The sequence below is a fragment of the Nerophis ophidion genome, linkage group LG09, assembly GCF_033978795.1.
Source record: "Nerophis ophidion isolate RoL-2023_Sa linkage group LG09, RoL_Noph_v1.0, whole genome shotgun sequence".
Taxonomy (NCBI): domain Eukaryota; kingdom Metazoa; phylum Chordata; class Actinopteri; order Syngnathiformes; family Syngnathidae; genus Nerophis; species Nerophis ophidion.
In genome coordinates, this window is record NC_084619.1 from 70,162,723 (window position 1) to 70,185,080 (window position 22,358).

Sequence of the window (22,358 nt, forward strand, 5' to 3'; positions counted from 1 at the left end):
TATAAAACGTTGATGGAGGGTTTTGAAGTTCTTTGAAGGCTACAGCTGACTCCCATTAGCTGCATCTTAAAAAAAATTAAAAAAATATGTGTGTTCTCGTCTCGCATAATGGTTGTAAACGATAGGCCAAATTCCAAAACGTGCAGTTCCCCTTTAGGCCCGATACATTTACCCAGTTTACTCTGATGCTGTTTTTTGCCACTTTAGGTTCAAGCGCACGCTGCCTAAAAACGAAGAAACGAGGAACAACAGTAAGGAAATGGTTCCCAACACAATTCTAATGAATAATGCATTTAGTTTGGTAACAGAATAATTTACAAGTGTATAAGAAAGGGCCAGAAGATGTCTTCAAGGAATCACAGATCCTTTCTTGGCACCTTTTAACTGCTCCTCCTTGTTATCTCTACGCTACAGCTAATAAAATGTGATTAGTCCCACACTGAAGAGTCAGGAGAATGTGTGGTTGAATGAGGTCAAACAAGAACCCCGACAGTACGTCACAGACTTGACACCCGCCTTCTACTCACTTATGCATTAGTTCCACGTGGGGGGAAGTGGGGCAAGAAGACCACGCGCCTTTTATTTCTTATTTGGGCCAAATAACCTGCTTTGTTTTATCAGCCGCAACCAGGCTGGAAATCAACATTCTCACACATCATCAGAATCACACTCCTAAACACTGCACGCCCCCGTGAATAACCACATTGCTCTAATTAAATTCAACACACACCTTTGACGGGGGTGAAGAGACAACATCCATCATGACAAGCAGCATTTAAAATGAAATCCGCCTTGGTGCATAATACCTGCCATACAGCTGTTTCATGAGAAGGGAATTACGTGTATCTAGGCCAGCTTATTTTATCTGTCAGACGTCCATGCCAGTATCCACACAAAAAAACAACAACAACTCCATTCCAAATATTTTGACCCAGAAAGGAATACAACTCTCAGTCTTTTTGTTACATCATCACCTAAGAATCCATACCAGCACTGTGGAGGATAACCATTATGGACCCTTGTGTATTTTATTATGAGATGCAGCTGTATCTAATGTAGTGGCTGCTGAGTGTCCTGTTTCGCCCACTTAGGTTCCAAAAGCCATCCATCACGGATGAGATGGGTCATTTGTGGAGTTAGCATGGGTGCATGGGTCATCCATGCACCCAAGTCCAGATCACTGGGGGATATTACAATGCGTCCATTTAGATTTGCCTGGATAATGTTGCTGCTGGTCTTTTCAAATGTAAACAAATCTTGCAAGGGGAAGGAAACACATGCAAATATTTTTGTGGCGGCAACTATTTTCAATAGTTTTAAAGGCCTACTGAAATGAGATGTTCTTATTTAAACGGGGATAGCAGGTCCGTTCTATGTGTCATACTTGATCATTTGGCGATATTGCCATATTTTTGCTGAAAGGATTTAGTAGAGAACATGGATGATAAAGTTTGCAGCTTTTGGTGCTGATAAAAAAAAGCCTTATCTGTACCGGAATTAGCAGACGATGTGCGCGTGACGTCACGGGTTGTGGAGCTCCTCACATCTGAACATTGTTTACAATCAAGAGCGATTCGGACCGAGAAAGCGACAATTTTCCCATTAATTTGAGCGAGGATGAAAGATTCGTGGATGAGGAAAGTGAGAGTGAAGGACTAGAAAAGAAAAAAAAAGACTATACCGTAGGAGCGATTCAGATGTTATTAGACACATTTACTAGGATAATTGGAATACCGTACAACCCTAGGACACGCAAAATCCTCCACTTTTCGATTGCACATGCAGTTTTAGTAAATCACACTCAACACGCCCACTGTTTAATGCGTGGTATTTGAATCTTAGTAGATCAGGCCCTAAATTGGGTAGAAAAACTAGAGAAGGGGTTCATGTAATGCTGAAATAGTAAAAATAAAAAACATATCTTTAGCATTAGAGAGAATTACTGCGGTGTGGTCGTGCATCCCTAAATATGAACAAGTCAAGAATAAAACAACAATAATAATCTCAGCTCGTTGTGCAAAGATTGCCCAAAAACAGTGAGGGACTGACCTTTTGTTCCAGGTTCTCCATGAACCCTTGATAGACGAGGACCCCGTCTTCATCACCACCTGTACAGAACGAGAGCAGAGGAAGAGGAAGAAGAGGAAGTTCAGTCTTTGGGTTCGACAGTGTACTTCTACTGGGTTCATCTGTCAGGTACTGTTGGACGCGGACAAACCGATGCACTTGATTATATCGCAAACTGGTTTTGTTCTCTCTACTTCCTGTTTTGGCTTCTTCAGCAGCAAACTCTGTTGATTGCTGTCGTTATTGATACAGTATAATGTGTTTCGAGAAGTGAAGGTCAACTTTTTCACATTACAATCTGCAAGCCAACTGTTACAAAATACACTTCAGTCTCCTGACCGCTTACGATGTTTGTAGCTGAATAAGTGTGCTAACCTTGCACCACCAGGGGAACCTCACTCCTTTCACACACCAATCTATACAAGGACCCAATCAAGTACTTTTTTGGCACCGGCTGAATTTCGCCGGTCCTACCGGGTACCGGTTTACTTAAATCCAAGTACCTGGGCTGCGCGGAACGTCATGCTAGCTCTGTGCACTTTGGCACTTGGCCGTCGCTCCAGCAGCACTGAGAGCGGACTCAGCCAAACGAGGTAATGTTGCAATTTCTAATGCCAACAAAGCAAGTTTTCAGTTTCAGTTTCAGTTTATTTTCAGTCTAACAAAAACATATTCAAACATAGATCACGATTCAAAAATTAATAACATGACTGAAACAGGCAGAAACATAAATTTTTTTACATTCAATTAAGTTACATTTTCTAATAATTCACCAACACAAAAAGAAATATAGTTATTCAGCATCCACATTCAAGCTGCCCCCCCCCCCCCAATAAACAATACAAAAATATGTACCTACACACATGCACTTTTTTGTAAATAGATAAACATACATACCTTCTAAATATAACATTTAACCATCCATCCATCTTCTTCCGCTTATCCGAGGTCGGGTCGCGGGGGCAGCAGCCTAAGCAGGGAAGCCCAGACTTCCCTCTCCCCAGCCACTTCGTCTAGCTCTTCCCGGGGGATCCCGAGGCGTTCCCAGGCCAGCCGGGAGACATAGTCTTCCCAACGTGTCCTGGGTCTTCCCCGTTGGACGTGCCCTAAACACCTCCCTCGGGAGGCGTTCGGGTGGCATCCTGACCAGATGCCCGAACCACCTCATCTGGCTCCTCTCCATGTGGAGGAGCGGCGTGGCGCAGTGGAAGAATGGCCGTGCGCAACCCGAGGGGCCCTGGTTCAAATCCCACCTAGTACCAACCTCGTCACGTCCGTTGTGTCCTGAGCAAGACACTTCACCCTTGCTCCTGATGGGTGCTGGTTGGCGCCTTGCATGGCAGCTCCCTCCATCAGTGTGTGAATGTGTGTGTGAATGGGTAAATGTGGAAGTAGTGTCAAAGCGCTTTGAGTACCTTGAAGGTAGAAAAGCGCTATACAAGTACAACCCATTTATCATTTATTTTACTTTGAGTTCCTCCCGGATGACAGAGCTTCTCACCCTATCTCTAAGGGAGAGACCTGGAAACTCATTTCGGCCGCTTGTACCCGTGATCTTATCCTTTCGGTCATGACCCAAAGCTCATGACCATAGGTGAGGATGGGAACGTAGATCGACCGGTAAATTGAGAGCTTTGCCTTCCGGCTCAGCTCCTTCTTCACCATTTAACCAAACAAACATTAATTTCTAGTTCAAATAACTTTTTAAAATACATTGTGACATGTTCTTTTGGAAATTAAATACCGAGTCACTCATTTTTATTTCTTTACCAACAGAATTCCACAAATTAACACCGAGAACAGATAAACATCTACGTTTAACAACTAGTCTTGCTTTTGGTAAAATAAACTTAGATTGTATTTGCTGGTCTGTAGAGAGAAGTATTTTTGAATTCCTTCTGGAAGAGTATTTATTTTTGCTTTGAACATTATCTGTGTTATTTTATAATAAACAATATCTTGAAATTTCATAAGTTTTGATTGAACGAATAACGGATGGGTCATAATATCCTGCTTTGTTTATTAGCCGTACAGCTTTTTTTTTTTTGCAGCAAAACAATATCATTAGTTATGGTTTTAAAAGTGGTTCCCCAGAGTTCTACACAGTATGTCATGTATGGAAGTATCAAAGTATAATAAATTGTTAACAAATAATTATAATTAAGTAATTCTTTAGTTTTATACAAAACACCAAGTGTTTTTGATATTTTTGTTTTTATATAATTTACATGTGTGTGAATGTTGTCTGTCTATCTGTGTTGGCCCTGCGATGAGGTGGCGACTTGTCCAGGGTGTACCCCGCCTTCCGCCCGATTGTAGCTGACATAGGCTCCAGCGCCCCCCGTGACCCCGAAAGGGAATAAGCGGTAGAAAATGGATGGGGATGGATGGATAATTTACATGTTGTCTCCATGATAATTTATAATCAATTATAACTCCCAAAAACTTAGTATCAAAGACTCAAAAACACTCCACAGTAAGTTAAATAAGGCTTCACTTTCCCCCAAAATGCGCTAGCTTGATGCTAATATAGGTTGGCTTTGCTATTGACATGCTACTGATTAGCATCAGCGGTTTTACATGGCGATTTTAACACCTCCAAATTTGTTAATGAAGACTACAACTGGAATGGAGGTTAGAATTAAACAGTTGGTGGGTAAACAGTACGGTACTCATAGTATTAACACTTTTTAGGGCGCATCAAAAGACTAAATTAAGCTAAGACTGAAACCAACCAGCCAACACACCATAAACTGTACATTACTGTGAACACTTTGAGTATCTAATAATGGAAAAGCACTATATAAAATCTAATCCATTATTATTATTATTATCTAACGTCTTGTAATTGCAGCTTAATGTTTTCATTGAAAACAATACTCAGAAATGTTACAATAAAACAAAACACAACAACTGGAGGGTTTCCTCCCACTTTCAAAGACATGCACCTGGGGATAGGCCCCTCCCACCTCCAAAGACATGCACCTGGGGGTAAGCTCCTCCCACCTCCAAAGACATGCACCTGGGGATAGGTTGATTGGCAACACTAAATGGTCCCTAGTGTGTGAATGTGAGTGTGAATGTTGTCCGTCTAGCTGTGTTGGCCCTGCGATGAGGTGGCGACTTGTCCAGGGTGTACGCTGCCTTCCGCCCGATTGTAGCTGAGATAGGCACCGGCGCCCCCCGCGTCCCCAAAGGGAATAAGCGGTAGAAATGGATGCATGGATGGACAACAACTGGACAGCTTATCATAATCAGTTCATTTTCAAATCTTCCAATAAAATATGAGATTTTATCATCAAAAACAGTAATAATTCTTAACACACACAAAAGTACTGATAATTGGTACCATTGAGTACCGGTATCCATTCTCAAGGACCACGATTTGGTTCTGTATTGGTTCAAATGCGGATGGTACCCATCCCTAGTTATAGATATAGTGCCTTTTTATCCATCCATCCATTCATCCATTTTCTACCGCTTATTCTCTTTGGGGCCGCGGGGGGCGCTGGTGCCTATCTCAGCTACAATCGAGCGGAAGGCGGCGTACACCCCGGACAAGTCGCCACCTCATCGCAGGGCCAACACAGATAGACAGACAACATTCACACTCACATTCACACACTAGGGACCATTTAGTGTTGCCAATCAACCTATCCCCAGGTGCATGTCTTCGGAGGTGGGAGGGGCCTATCCCCAGGTGCATGCCTTTGGAGGTGGGAGGGGCCTATCCCCAGGTGCATGTCTTTGAAAGTGGGAGGAAGCCGGAGTACCCGGAGGGAACCCACGCAGTCACGGGGAGAACATGCAAACTCCACACTGAAAGATCCCGAGCCCGGGATTGAACCCTGATTACTCTGGACCTTCGTATTGTGAGGCAGATGCAGTAACCCCTCCACCACCGTGCTGCCTGCCTTTTTATCACTTGACTTAATTTTAGTAAAGATTTTTTTCCCGGTTGGAATTTTTTTCCGCAGACAAAATATGATTGCGCCCTCTACTGGTGACTGCCAAGTACCGAAACCCAGATCAGTATTAACATCATCCAATAGCGAAGGCAAAACAAAAGCCACTGTGTGTGCAGCGCCAATTGCGACTAATGTCCGCCATCATGAAACACACTTGGTCAATTTACCAGTCAGATGATGCCTATCTGCTCTGAACCGTGTTGACGTCCAGACGGAAAGAAATGAGATGAGTTAATGGAGCGAATCAATGAGATTCCATTAGCCAGCCTACACACACACACACACACACACACACACACTTAGCGGGGCAGCCACAGGCCAGCTACATGTTGGTCTAATGTGGCGCGTGGCGTCAACAGCAGCAGATATTTGTCATCTAGGAAGATTCTCTCTTCTCACCCGCCTGGGCAGCTGTCCGTGCATCTGAAGGAGGGCCAAGGTGGAGACGCTCTGTCCGCCCTGAAGAACAAACCTCAGCTGCACAGTCTGGTGGCCAAGCAGCTGTGCCAGAACATCTCTGGAAAGAACACCATCATCTTCACGGGGCCATCCATCACCAGCCTTGGACTCTTCACCGAGTTTAGCAAGCAAGGTCAGCCCACACTTCTTGTAGCTCTCCAACTGCATTAAACACTACATTCATGTTCGTATCTTTTCAAAGATTTGTGCTTCTTACTCCATGGGTATGCCATAAATCTGGGGCACTTTTCCACTTCAACTCAAATAGCAACACTAAATTAGTCATCTTACTCCTAACAACCTTTGATGTTGTTTCAATAATCTCTATAAGTGTAGGTCCACGCAATCCTGAACCTAGGTCTTCTTGTTTAGTCGTCCCTTGGAACATAGTAGTGTTGATGTTGAAATTAGGGGTTCAGCATCATCAATCAATGTTTGTTTATATAGCCATAAATCACTAGTGTCTCAAAGGGCTGCTAAAGCCACAACAACATCCTCGGTTCGGATCCCACATCAGGTCAAGGAAAAACTCAACACAATGAAAAAACCTTGGAGAGGACCGCAGACGTGGGGGGGACCCCTCGGCGATCAGTGCAATGGACGTCGAGTGGACCTAGCATAATATTGTGAAAGTCCAGTCCATAGTGGATCAAACATAATAGTATGAGAGTCCAGTCCATAGTGGATCTAACATAATAGTGTTAGATCCAGTCCATAGTAGATCTAACATAATAGTGAGAGTTCAGTCCATAGTGGATCAAACATAATAGTGTGGAAGTCCAGTTCATAGTGGATCTAACATAATAGTGTGAGAGTCCAGTCCATATGGGATCTAACATAATAGTGGTATTCCAGTCCATAGTGGATCTAACATAAGAGCGTGAGAGTCCAGTCCATAGTGGATCTAACATAATAGTGTGAGAGTCCAGTCTATAGTGGATCTAACATAATAGTGGTATTCCAGTCCATAGTGGATCTAACATAAGAGCGTGAGAGTCCAGTCCATAGTGGATCTAACATAATAGTGTGAGAGTCCAGTCTATAGTGGATCTAACATAATAGTGGAAGTCCAGTCCATAGTGGATCTAACATTATAGTGTGGAAGTCCAGTCCATAGTGGATCTAACATAATATTGTGAGAGTCCAGTCCATAGTGGATCTAACATAATAGTGTGAGAGTCAAGTCCATAGTGGATCAAACATAATAGTGTGGAAGTTCAGTCCATAGTGGATCTAACATAATAGTGTGAGAGTCCAGTCCATAGTGGATCTAACATAATATTGTGAGAGTCCAGTCCATAGTGGATCTAACATAATATTGTGAGAGTCAAGTCCATAGTGGATCTAACATAATAGTGTGAGAGTCCAGTCCATAGTGGATCTAACATAATAGTGTGAGAGTCAAGTCCATAGTGGATCAAACATAATAGTGTGGAAGTCCAGTCCATAGTGGATCTAACATAATAGTGTGAGAGTCCAGTCCATAGTGGATCTAACATAATAGTGTGAGAGTCCAGTCCATAGCGGCTCTAACATAATAGTGAGAGTCCAGTCCATAGTGGATCTAACATAATAGTGTGGAATTCCAGTCCATAGTGGATCTAACATAATAGTGTGAGAGTCCAGTCCATAGTGGATCTAACATAATAGTGTGAGAGTCCAGTCCATAGTGGATCTAACATAATAGCGTGGAAGTCCAGTCCATAGTGGATCTAACATAATAGTGTGAGAGTCCAGTCCATAGTGGATCTAACATAATAGTGTGAGAGTCCAGTCCATAGTGGATCTAACATAAGAGTGTGGAAGTCCAGTCCATAGTGGATCAAACATAATATTGTGAGAGTCCAGTCCATAGTGGATCTAACATAATAGTGTGAGAGTCCAGTCCATAGTGGATCTAACATAATAGTGTGGAAGTCCAGTCCATAGTGGATCTAACATAATAGTGTGAGAGTCCAGTCCATAGTGGATCTAACATAATAGTGTGGAAGTCCAGTCCATAGTGGATCTAACATAATACTGTGAGAGTCCAGTCCATAGTGGATCTAACATTATAGTGTGGAAGTCCAGTCCATAGTGGATCTAACATAATATTGTGAGAGTCCAGTCCATAGTGGATCTAACATAATAGTGTGAGAGTCAAGTCCATAGTGGATCAAACATAATAGTGTGGAAGTTCAGTCCATAGTGGATCTAACATAATAGTGTGAGAGTCCAGTCCATAGTGGATCTAACATAATATTGTGAGAGTCCAGTCCATAGTGGATCTAACATAATATTGTGAGAGTCAAGTCCATAGTGGATCTAACATAATAGTGTGAGAGTCCAGTCCATAGTGGATCTAACATAATAGTGTGAGAGTCAAGTCCATAGTGGATCAAACATAATAGTGTGGAAGTCCAGTCCATAGTGGATCTAACATAATAGTGTGAGAGTCCAGTCCATAGTGGATCTAACATAATAGTGTGAGAGTCCAGTCCATAGCGGCTCTAACATAATAGTGAGAGTCCAGTCCATAGTGGATCTAACATAATAGTGTGGAATTCCAGTCCATAGTGGATCTAACATAATAGTGTGAGAGTCCAGTCCATAGTGGATCTAACATAATAGTGTGAGAGTCCAGTCCATAGTGGATCTAACATAATAGTGTGGAAGTCCAGTCCATAGTGGATCTAACATAATAGTGTGAGAGTCCAGTCCATAGTGGATCTAACATAATAGTGTGAGAGTCCAGTCCATAGTGGATCTAACATAAGAGTGTGGAAGCCCAGTCCATAGTGGATCAAACATAATATTGTGAGAGTCCAGTCCATAGTGGATCTAACATAATAGTGTGAGAGTCCAGTCCATAGTGGATCTAACATAATAGTGTGGAAGTCCAGTCCATAGTGGATCTAACATAATAGTGTGAGAGTCCAGTCCATAGTGGATCTAACATAATAGTGTGGAAGTCCAGTCCATAGTGGATCTAACATAATACTGTGAGAGTCCAGTCCATAGTGGATCTAACATAATAGTGTGAGAGTCCAGTCCATAGTGGATCTAACATAATATTGTGAGAGTCCAGTCCATAGTGGATCTGACATAATAGTGTGAGAGTCCAGTCCACAGTGGATCTAACATAACTGAGTGTCCAGTCCATAATGGCTCTAACATAATAGTGTGAGAGTCCAGTCCATAGTGGATCTAACATAATATTGTGAGAGTCCAGTCCATAGTGGATCTAATATAATATTGTGAGAGTCCAGTCCATAGTGGATCTAACATAGTAGTGTGAGAGTCCAGTCTATAGTGGATCCAACATAATAGTGAGAGTCCAGTCCATAGTGGCTCTAACATAATAGTGTGAGAGTCCAATCCATAGTGGATCTAACATAATAGTGTGAGAGTCCAGTCCATAGTGGATCTAACATAATAGTGTGGAAGTCCAGTCCATAGTGGATCTAACATAATACTGTGAGAGTCCAGTCCATAGTGGATCTAACATAATAGTGTGAGAGTCCAGTCCATAGTGGATCCAACATAATAGTGTTAGCTTGGTACATGAGCAAAACATCACATGCTATGACGCAATGTACTGAATTCCTCTTATTATTACCTAAGGTTCTGGTCAGTATTGAGAATTTCAAGAAAACAAACATGCATCTTTACCACCAGAGCTGTGATGTTGCTCCTCGTCATAGCAAAGTCAACTTTTGCTCAATAGAACTTCTTTGTTTAGATTTTAATTTACAGCGTTTAACAGCTTTATGAGCTTTTAACCTAACAGCAGCAAAACAAAAACACACAATTGGGCTGAGCTGCAGCCTCACCCACGATAAAAGTGTCGAGATATGATCAATATTTTGTCTGCCAAATTACAAGAGGCAACCAGCCAAACAAAACCTGCGTTCAGTGCTCGCCAGGTCTTTGTCTGATACTTCTATCGCAGCTTTATCGTGCCGGATTAACGAGCGGAGGGAGGAAATACGGAATGTGGTGGCTACTAGACAGCAAGAGAGAAAACTTGGTGTAAATGTCTACTTCACTGTGTTTAGATATCTACTGCTGCGGTCTGCTGAGCACCAGAAAGAGCGACTGCACAGGCTTGCCGCAAAGCATGCTGGTCTGCAGCTCCACGCCGTCGCAGCGGGGCCAGTGGCGAGTGATGATGCAAGGCAGCATGTCGCTGATTAGCTGGTACAACAAGGGACACTTCAGGTTCCTCACCAACGCCTACTCGCCGAACAAACAAGGTAGATGATGCACAAAATGATGTTTGATGCCGTTTTTTAAATCTAAATGATTTTATACAGGGTAAAAATATATTCTTTATCGAACATCACAACTGGAATAATATTTTCGATGCATCTTTACTTTGACTTTTGTTCCTAGGGGGGAGGGGAGGAAACAGGTGGTAGAGGTGAATGGCACTGTGACCCAACACACCCCTTCAGTAAGCTGTGGAGTCCCCAAGGCAGTATACTAGGGCCTTTACTGTTCCTAATATACGTAAATGACATGTCATCAGCATGCCACTGTGAATTGTTCCTGTTTGCGGATGACTTGTCTCTGCTGGTATCCGGCAAGGACTCGCTGACAATAAACTATCCGTACACTTAGGTAAAACGGAATCCATCCTATTTGGGGTCCCATATCAACCGTAAGAAAGTGAGTGACTTCACTATAAATGTGGGTGACATTGTTATCACCAGGAAAGATGAGGTCACCTACCTAGGTTCCATTCTAATCTTTCCTGTGATAAAATGGCAACCAAGGTAATCAAAAAGGTCAACCAATAAACGAAATTTCTCTATAGAATCTCCTCTCTGGTCAACAAAAGCACCATGAAGATTCTAGCGGGAACTCTCGTTCAACCCTTTTACGATCACGCTTGCACCTCGGTGGCAAACTATGATGCGTTCAGTTTATCAAAGCAACAAACAAACAATCGGAAAATTCCCGTCGTATCAATTCCAAGATATGGTCGTAATTATACTAAATGCACTGGGCATAATAAACACAACATTATTAATATTGCTACTACGGATAATTTGATCAAAAATTCCCTAAAACAGTCCACTACCTATAATATAGGTTTTTTAAACATAAGATCATTGTCTCCCAAAACGTTGTTAGTTAATGATATCATCAGAGACAACAATCTTAAAGTCATCGGTCTCAGCGAAACCTGGCTTAAACCAAACGACTTTTTTGCGCAAAATGAGGCATGTCCTCCTAACTTTACACATGCGCATATTGCCCGTCCCCTTAAAAGGGGTGGGGGGGTCGCACTAATATACAACGAAAACTTTAACCTTAGTTCTAACATAAATAATAAATATAAATCGTTTGAGGTGCTTACTATGAAGTCTGTCACACCGCTGCCTCTACACCTGGCTGTTATCTACCGCCCCCCAGGGCCCTATTCGGACTTTATCAATGAATTCTCAGAGTTCGTTGCCGATCTAGTGACGCACGTCGATAATATAATCATAATGGGGGACTTTAATATTCATATGAATACCCCATCGGACCCACCGTGCGTAGCGCTCCAGACTATAATTGATAGCTCTGGTCTTACACAAATAATAAATGAACCCACGCATCGCAACGGTAATACGATCGACCTTGTGCTTGTCAGGGGTATCACCGTTTCCAAAGTTACGATACTCCCGTATACTAAAGTATTGTCCGATCATTACCTTATAAAATTCGAGGTTCAGACGCATGTTCGTCAAACTAATAATAATAATAACTGCTATAGCAGCCGCAACATTAATACGGCCACAACGACATTGATTGATTGATTGGTACCCCAGCACCTCCAAAACCCTCAAATCAAGACTCCAAACATCCCAGAACAAGCTAGTCAGGTTACTTCTAGACCTCCACCCCAGATCACACCTCACTCCAACCCACTTCTCCAAAGTGGGCTGGCTCAGGGTGGAGGACAGAGTAAAACAACTTGCACTGAGCTTAGTCTATAAAATCCGCTACACCTCCCTGATACTGAAGTACATGTCAAACTCCTTCAAAAGCGCACCAAAAGAACACCTCCAGGCAGCTACAACCTTAGACTAACACCCTCCCCCACCACATCTCACCTTCCCGGATTGTAAATAATCAAATGTAAATAATCAAATGTATGTACTTGTTCTCATGCTTTCTGAACTCACTATGTTCTCCGCTCGCTGTACATGTCCTACCAAGTCAGACCTACACTGTTACAATGTCCATTTCTCACATGATTATTCGTGCACAGTACATGAAGTTGGGGCTCTGTATTAAATACAAACTGCCAAGGAAAGGGTGCCCACTGCTCTTTGTCATAATCAAGAGTTGGAGACCAAATACTAAAGAATGACTCACTTTTAGTTGTGTTCCTTTTTTCACTTTGCTGCAGGTTTGATCATCAAGAGGAAAAGCGGCGAGGTTCCCTGTCCTCTGGCGGTGGAGGCCTTCGCCGCACACCTCAGCTACATCTGCAAATACGACGACAAGTTCAGCAAGTACGTATGCAAAACATTTGGACGTGACAAGCATGAAAACACATACTCTGAGACAGGGCTGGTCAACTACATCATGAAGAGGGCCCAAGGGCTCAGGGGCCGGATATCCAAAGGTAGATGTTTCGTCAGAAAATGCCTCAGCAGTTTATAGTCCTTTGAGACTTAGTTGCAAAGTAAACACATGGGCTTTCACACCCCGCTACCAGTAAATTCATTACTCTGCCCTCGCGATTCGATTCCAGCCTGCGCAGCTCGACAGATAGTTAACAACATGAATTAAAGGGGAACATTATCACCAGACCCATGTAAGCGTCAATATATACCTTGATGTTGCAGAAAAGACCATATATTTTTTTAACCGATTTCCGAACTCTACATGGGTGAATTTTGGCGAATTAAACGCGTTTCTGTTTATCCCTTTCTGAGCGACGATGTCAGAACGTGATGTCACATCGGTACTCAACGCCATTTTTCCCTACCACATCACACGCATCGAGTCAAATCAGCTCTGTTATTTTGATTTTTTTACTTAAACCATTCCATCAATAAACTCTACTTAATGATATGCTAAAGGTTTTAAGTGTTGTATGTGCATGCAAATGTTTTAAAAGGGAACATTATCACCAGACCTATGTAAGCGTCAATATATACCTTGATGGTGCAGAAAAAAGACCATATGTTTTTTCAACCGATTTCCGAACTCTAAATGGGTGAATTTTGGCGAATCAAACGCCTTTCAATTATTTGCTCTCGGAGCGATGACGACAGAACGTGACATCACCTAGGTAGTCAACCGCCATTTCCTCAAACACATTATAAACATCGAGTCAAATCAGCTCTGTTATTTTCCGTTTTTTCGACTATTTTCCAATACCTTGGAGACATCATGCCTCGTCGGTGTGTTGTCGGAGGGTGTAACAACACGATCAGGGACGGATTCAAGTTGATTTACGTAGAATGTGCATCGATTAGCATGCCATGCTAATCGATGCTAACATGCTATTTAGGCTAGCTGTATGTACATATTACAGCATCATGCCTCATTTGTAGCTATATTTACATCCAGCCTTTCCCTCCATCCACATTTAATGCCAAACAAACAAATACTAGTCAACGGATTTAAGTTGCTCCAGTGTCAAGAGATGCGAAAGTCCCTCGTTTGGTTTTTACCGGCGATGCTACGACAGAGATGGCACAGAGATGTCAAGAATGTCTGGATATCCTGCGACACTCAAAGCAGATGCATTCCCAACGATAAAGTCAACGAAATCACAAAGGTGTTGTTGATTTTATTGACTTATGTGCTAATCAGACATATTTGGTCGCGGCATGACTGCCAGCTAATCGATGCTAACATGCTATTTGGGCTACCTGTATGTACATCCATCCATCCATCCATTTTCTACCGCTTATTCCCTTTTGGGGTCGCGGGGGGCGCTGGCGCCTATCTCAGCTACAATCGGGCGGAAGGCGGCGTACACCCTGGACAAGTCGCCACCTCATCGCAGGGCCAACACAGATAGACAGACAACATTCACACTCACATTCAAACCAATCAACCTATCCCCAGGTGCATGTCTTTGGAAGTGGGAGGAAGCCGGAGTACCCGGAGGGAACCCACGCATTCACGGGGAGAACATGCAAACTCCACACAGGAAGATCCCGAGCCTGGATTTGAACCCAGAACTGCAGGAACTTCGTATTGTGAGGCAGACGCACTAACCCCTCTGCCACCGTGAAGCTGTATGTACATTTGAAACTATATTTACATCCAGCGTTTCCTTCCACCCACCTGTATCGGTTGGGGACATCTCTACGCTGCTGATCCGCCTCCGCTTGAGATGGTCTCCTGTGGACGGGACTCTCGCTGCTGTCTTGGATCCGCTTGAACTGAACTCTCGCGGCTGTGTTGGAGCCACTATGGATTGAACTTTCACAGTATCATGTTAGACCCGCTCGACATCCATTGCTTTCGGTCCCCTAGAGAGGGGGGGGGGTTGCCCACATCTGAGGTCCTCTCCAAGGTTTCTCATAGTCAGCATTGTCACTGGCGTCCCACTGGATGTGAATTCTCCCTGCCCACTGGGTGTGAGTTTTCCTTGCCCTTTTGTGGGTTCTTCCGAGGATGTTGTAGTCGTAATGATTTGTGCAGTCCTTTGAGACATTTGTGATTTGGGGCTATATAAATAAACATTGATTGATTGATTTAATGCGAAACAAACACTTACTAATCGACGGATTTAAGTTGCTCCAGTGTCAATGCGAAAGTCCTGATCGGTTGGTCTGCACATTTTACCGGCGATGCTAACGCAAAGATGGCCGAATAGCGTCAATAGCTATTCGCTCAATAGCTTCAGTTTCTTCTTCAGTTTCGTTTTCGCTATCTGCCTCCATACTCCAACCATCTGTTTCAATACATGCGTAATCTGTTGAATCGCTTAAGCCGCTGAAATCCGAGTCTGAATCCGAGCTAATGTCGCTATATCTTGCTGTGCTATTCGCCATTGTTTGTATTGGAATCGCTATGTGACGTCACAGGGAAATGGACAGTGGCTTAGGCAAATAGCGAAAATCAAGCACTTTAGAGCTTTTTTTAGGGATATTCCGGGACGGGTAAAATATTGAAAAAAAACTTCGAAAAATAAAATAAGCCACTGGGAACTGATTTTTATTGGTTTTAACCCTTCTGAAATTGTGATAATGTTCCCCTTTAAGAGAATGGTTTCGTCAAGCCTTTATGAGGCGATGTTCTGCAGGCCACTTGAAAAAGGGGGCGTGGCTGTAAGAAATGTGCTTTTCTGTGCCGGTCAGGTACTTCATCTTCCACAAGCCCAACAAGACGTGGCAGCAGGTGTTCTGGCTGAGCATTAGCATCGCCATCAACAACGCATACATTCTCTACAAGATGTCCGACGCCTACGCTGTCAAGCGCTACAGCCGGGCGCAGTTCGGAGAGAGACTGGTCAAAGAGCTGCTGGACGTGGACGAGTTCTCGCCCACGCCGTGAGGATGGACGCATGGCCGGGTGGTTGTCAGTCACACACACGCCGCCTCACACGTGTACAGACTGTATGTCACCACGCTGAAGCAGTGCCAACTCTTCCTCTAGTCCTTGTACTGTAAATAATATCTAACACCACTTAGGGGAGGAGGGGGGGGGGTCACGCCACCAAGCAACAATGAAGGATGATGACCATGAAGATTTCCCCCCCACCCCATGAGATGATCTCTCTTCCATCACTTGCCACACGCAGCCCAAAAGAGGCTGAGTAAAACACGAAATTACTTCTTTATCCGTGTCATTTTAAATATCGTTTTTGTCGTGGTTTGCTTTAGGTGAGGGGTGTGCAAAGCGCAGCACAGGGGCCATTCTTGCCGGTTTGTTATCGGCCCTCAGCATACACAGTACGAAAAAGGTCGAATTAATTATAATGAGATATGATGCTAATTTGCTGTGTCGCAAAACTAAGATGCCAAAGTTTGTATTGATCGGTTTTAGCATTTTCAATGCACGATTTCAATCAAAGCATCTTTAAAATGTTGACTCTCCCTGGAAACAAACACGACTACAAAAGTTTATTGACAATTTAAATGAGGAAAAAACTCCTCATTGGAGCTCCTACAATATTACTTGGGGAAGTAAAACCCCAAAAGATTTAAAAAAAGTTCCACAAATCAAATCTTTTGCACTCAAAACTGTGAATTACTGTGAATTATCGAGTGGAAAATATTTATGGGAAAGAGGTTCTGTAAATGTGGAGTGATTGGCCAAATATTTAGTTGTCACCATAGTTTAGAGCAGGGGTCACCAACCTTTTTGAAAGCAAGAGCTACTTCTTGGGTACTGATTAATGCGAAGGGCTACCAGTTTGATACGCACTTAAATTGCCAGAAATAGCCATTTTGCTCAATTTACCTTTAACTCTATGTTATTATTAATAATTAATGATGTTTATCTTTGTGGAAACACTGATCATCTTAATGATTTTTTCACTATAAATATATATTTTGATGACATGTTTTAAATAGGTTAAAATCCAATCTTGTTCACGAGTGGGGGAAGAGTGGATCGTGAGATCGACAGGCGGATCGGTGCGGCGTCTTCAGTAATGCGGACGTTGTACCGATCCGTTGTGGTGGAGAAGGAGCTGAGCCGGAAGGCAAAGCTCTCAATTTACCGGTCGATCTACGTTCCCATCCTCACCTATGGTCATGAGCTTTGGGTCATGACCGAAAGGATAAGATCACGGGTACAAGCGGCCCAAATGAGTTTCCGGGTCTCTCCCTTAGAGATAGGGTGAGAAGCTCTGTCATCCGGGAGGAACTCAAAGTAAAGCCGCTGCTCCTCCACATCGAGAGGAGCCAGATGAGGTGGTTCGGATGCCACCCGAACGCCTCCCGAGGGAGGTGTTTAGGGCACGTTCAACCGGTAGGAGGCCACGGGGAAGACCCAGGATACGTTGGGAAGACTATGTCTCCCGGCTGGCCTGGGAACGCCTCGGGATCCCCCGGGAAGAGCTAGACGAAGTGGCTGCGGAGAGGGAAGTCTGGACTTCCCTGCTTAGGCTGCTGCCCCCGTGACCCGACCTCGGATAAGCGGAAGAAGATGGATGGATGGATGGATGAAAATCCAATCTGCACTTTGTTAGAATATATAACAAATTGGACCAAGCTATATTTCTAACAAAGACAAATCATTATTCTAGATTTTCCAGAACAACAATTTTAAAAGAAATTCAAAAGACTTTTAAATAAGATTTAAAATTGATTCTACAGATTTTCTAGATTTGCCAGAATAATTTTTCTGAATTTTAATCATAATAAGTTTGAAGAAATATTTCACAAATATTCTTCCTCCAAAAAACAGAAGCTAAAATGAAGAATTAAATTAAAATTGATTTATTATTCTTTACAATAATAAAAAAAAAATACTCGAACATTGATTTAAATTGTCAGGAAAGAAGAGGAAGGAATTTAAAAGGTAAATGTGTTTAAAAATCCTAAAATCATTTTTAAAGTTGTATTTTTTTCTCTAAAATTGTCTTTCTGAAAGTTATAAGAAGCAAAGTAAAAAAAAAGAATAAATGTATTTAAACAAGTGAAGACCAAGTCTTTAAAATATGTTCTTGGATTTTCAAATTCTATTTGAGTTTTGTCTCTCTTAGAATTAAAAATGTCGAGCAAATTTGAGACCAGCTTGCTATTAAATAAATAACATTTAAAAAATAGAGGCAGCTCACTGGTAAGTGCTGCTATTTGAGCTATTTTTAGAACAGGCCAGCGGACTTATGGGCCGTTGGTGACCCCCGGTGTAGAGTTTATTGATATTGTTTACAAATCACTTTAAGTGTATACCACGCAGACTCAAGATTGTCCTTTTTAATCTTTTCACTCATCCAAAGCAGTTGTCGCGCGAGCGTGAGCGTGTGTGTGTGTGTGTGTGTGTGTGTGTGTGTGTCTACTTAACTATTAAATGTCACACATCCAAGTAGGATCTTCACTTCATGGCACCTACTGTACTTAAATGTCAAACACAGCAGCATATACTATTTAAAAAAAAAGCATCAGTATGTAACAATTGTGCAGTGGAATGATACGCTGGCTCGTTAAATAAAGATTGTTATCGCCAGACGAGCTACTTTAGTGCATTATGTAACTGGTGTCATGTTGGCACTAAAACAACAAACGGTGCAGCCCTTCTTCGAATGTTGTTACGACACGTTTGCTACTTTTCTATTCACACCTCACTAAAGTACATACAGCTTTTTTTAACTGCAACAAAAAAAAGAAGCAAACAGTTTGTTATATTCTTATGCATTTAAGATACCAAACGTAATGACTTAAAATATTCTTTAAAAAGCAACATAAGAAGAAGGATGCTCTTTTCAATTAACATCATCTGCCATGTTTTTGTTTCAATGATAGGCAGTATTTCAGCCCACTCGGATAAGTTAAAACTGTCATTTATTTTGTCGTGGCTCCCCTCATTGCTTTTTCTGGGACAAACCAAATGAAAGTGGTGTAAGTACTGGAAGGAAAATGTGCTAAGAGGTGTGCTTGCCATGCAGCCATATCCAAACAATCAACAGTCAATTGCCCGAGTTGTGTGGTGTGCGACGGGGTTTGCGTATTGTTCAGTCTGTGTGTTTGTGTGTGTGTCTTCATCGTGCTGTGTATTCGTGCGGTGCATCACTGACCATCATCTACATGTCCACAGAGTCCGTAGAGATGTGCACTGAAGGTGTCGGACAAGAACTGAAGCGTGAGCTCAGGGCTCCATCATCACTAGAACTAACTGCACTGGTCTACAGTAACACTATCAACACTAATGGACGTGCTTACAGTAGAAGCTTACTGGGTGCTATCTGTTGAGAGTAGACTCCAAATGACAGAGGGTGTGTGAGATTGTATATGCATGTGTTGTTAACGCTGGGTTGAGTCAAATGTGTACCATAACAGGACCAAATAAATTTCAGCAATGTGTGTGAGTTGTACAAGGCTGCAGCATCACTGTCTTCTTTGAGAATAAAGACGTATTTAGGGCTATCAGAAAGAATGAGCAAACGAAAATTAAAAATGATCGCATTAATCACGTATGTATGCAGATTAACCACGCCATTTATTTTGAGCCTACATCCTCTTTTATCTTAAAGTCGGACGGCAGCAAGGATTGCTAGACGGTCAGCGAGACGAGTGAGGAGACTTCAGATTGTACCTCAAAATACTCCCGCCCAGCAGGCACAAGACGGTGGTACAACGTTGATTATACGTACATGTCCTTCAAAACTGACTTTGAAACAACGCTGCAAAATAGTTGTATTTGTAAACGGAGACATCGTTGATGTCTAACGTTGGATCCACGTTGTTGGTTGGGAAATGTCACAACCTGACATCGATTAAATCTCATCAAAAAGCATGTTTCAATGTATTTGTGTTGTGAATATTGGTTGGGAAATGACCATAATTCAATGGTCAATTGAACGTCAAAACCCAACGTTGAATAAATGTTGTCAAAAAGCATGTTGTTTCAACGTTGTATTTGTGTTGTAAAATATTGGTTGGGAAATGACCAAAATTCAATGGTCAAATCCAAAATCACAACCTAACATTGATTAAACGTCGTCAAAAAGCATGTTGTTTCAATGTTGTATTTGTGATGTACAATATTTGTTGGGAAATGACCAAATTTCAATGGTCAAATCAACGTCACAACCCGACATTGATTAAACGTTGTCAAAAAGCATGTTGTATTTGTGTTGTAGGATGTTGATGAAAAATGACCAAAATTCATTAATCAAATCAATATCAGAACCCAACATTGATTAAACGTTCTCAAAAAGCATGTTGTTTCAACGTTGTATTTGTGTTGTAGAATATTGGTTGGGAAATGACCAAAATTCAATGGTCAAATCCAAAATCATAACCTAACATTGATTAAATGTCGTCAAAAAGCATGTTGTTTCAATGTTGTATTTGTGTTGTACAATAGTTGTTGGGAAATTACCAAATTTCAATGGTCTAATCAACGTCACAACCAGACATTGATTAAACCTTGTCAAAAAGCATGTTGTATTTGTGTTGTAGGATGTTGATGAAAAATGACCAAAAATCAATGCTCAAATCAATATCAAAACCCAACATTGATTAAACGTTGTCAAAAAGCATGTTGTTGCAACGTTGTATTTGTGTTGTAGGATGTTGATGAAAAATGACCAAAATTCAACGATCAAATCAATATCAGAACCCAACATTAATTAAACGTTGTCAAAAAGCATGTTGTTTCAACGTTGTATTAGTGTTGTAGAATATTGGTTGGGAAATTACCTAAATTCAATGGTCAAATCCAAAATCACAACCTAACATTGATTAAACGTTCTCAAAAAGCATGTTTTTTCAATGTTGTATTTGTGTTGTACAATATTGGTTGGGAAATGACCAAATTTCAATGGTCAAATCAACGTCACAACCCGACATTGATTAAACGTTGTCAAAAAGCATGTATTTGTGTTGTAGGATGTTGATGAAAAATGACCAAAAATCAATGATCACATCAATATCAGAACCCAACATTGATTAAACGTTGTCAAAAAGCATGTTGTTTCAACGTTGTATTTGTGTTGTAGAATATTGGTTGGGAAATGACCAAAATTCAATGGTCAAATAAACGTCACAACCCAACATTGATTAAACATTGTCAAAAAGCATGTTGTTTCAACTTTATGTTTGTGTTGATCCACGTCAGGACCTGATTCAACAAGTTCTCCACATTGTTTCAATGTCTTGTGCCTGCTGGGAAGATGGGACTTGAGATAAAACTGTAAGCACGTTTGGAGTAAATAAATGGCGATCATTAAACTACATTTTTAATCAAATGTTCCTGTATGACATCCTGACAATAAAATTGCATTTGTGTCCCAATATCGGGCTCTCTTTTTTAAGTTAATACAAATTATGCAAACGAGTAAAAACACTGTGAGTAGTCCAAATTCAAGTGTGATTGTTAAGATTTCAAAATGAACATTTGAGAGCACTAATTTATAAACCTATGGACAGTGGAAGTCACTGACAGTGTAGACAGGGGTGATCTAATACTACTACTAAAGAAAAAAGTGGAATAAAAGAGCCAACAGGTGTAGCAATATTGACATTAATACCACAAAGCTGCCATGCAGGCGGTTTTTTTTCTTTTTCGTTTTATTTTACTTTAAAACAGTCATTGCTCAAAAAATAATTATAATCAATGTTGGTATGAATTGTTGACATATTTAAGGCTCCAATTAGTTCACATCAAATATTTTACTTTAAAATACTTTTTGCGGAAAATATTGTGTTTGCCATATAAATAAAAACAAGGTTTTCTTTGAAAAAAAAAAGGAATAAAGCATATTCAAATAAAAAAACTTTTAATCAACAGATAGATTGATATAGACATTTAAACGTTTAAAGCAAAAATAATATATATAGATATTAATTTAACACTTTTATGAGTGTTAAATTGAATACCAATACCTTTTAGACTTTTTTGTGAACTCATTGCTTAATCAATCAATCAATGTTTATTTATATAGCCCTAAATCACAAGTGTCTCAAAGGGCTGCACAAGCCACAACAACATCCTCGGTTCGGAGCCCACAAAAGGACAAGGAAAAACTCACAACCCAGTGGGACGTCAATGGGAAGACTATGAGAAACCTTGGAGAGGACTGCAGATGTGGGTGACCTCCCAGCCCCTGTAGGGAAGACCGGGGGTCCAAACCTTTTCCACTGAGGGCCCCACATTGAAAAATAAATCAAAAGCCTGCAGGGCCACTTTTTTAAAACCAATACATTATTTACTGTAACATTAGGGCTCTCCTCAATTTTGGTGAATGTT

The 22,358-nt window shown here is 41.5% G+C and overlaps 1 protein-coding gene across 1 annotated transcript in view; it reads left to right on the forward strand.

The window, feature by feature from the left end:
- Positions 1-20,005, forward strand: part of pgbd5 (piggyBac transposable element derived 5) — a 51,132-nt gene extending 31,127 nt beyond the window's left edge. Inside the window, exons 3-7 of the mRNA XM_061911686.1 lie at positions 2,062-2,196; positions 6,447-6,627; positions 10,532-10,729; positions 12,880-12,985; positions 15,797-20,005. Coding sequence (XP_061767670.1) covers positions 2,062-2,196; positions 6,447-6,627; positions 10,532-10,729; positions 12,880-12,985; positions 15,797-15,992 — 816 coding nt within the window. The 3' untranslated portion in view covers positions 15,993-20,005. The remainder of the gene's footprint in view (positions 1-2,061; positions 2,197-6,446; positions 6,628-10,531; positions 10,730-12,879; positions 12,986-15,796) is intronic.
- Positions 20,006-22,358: the final 2,353 nt, after the last annotated feature.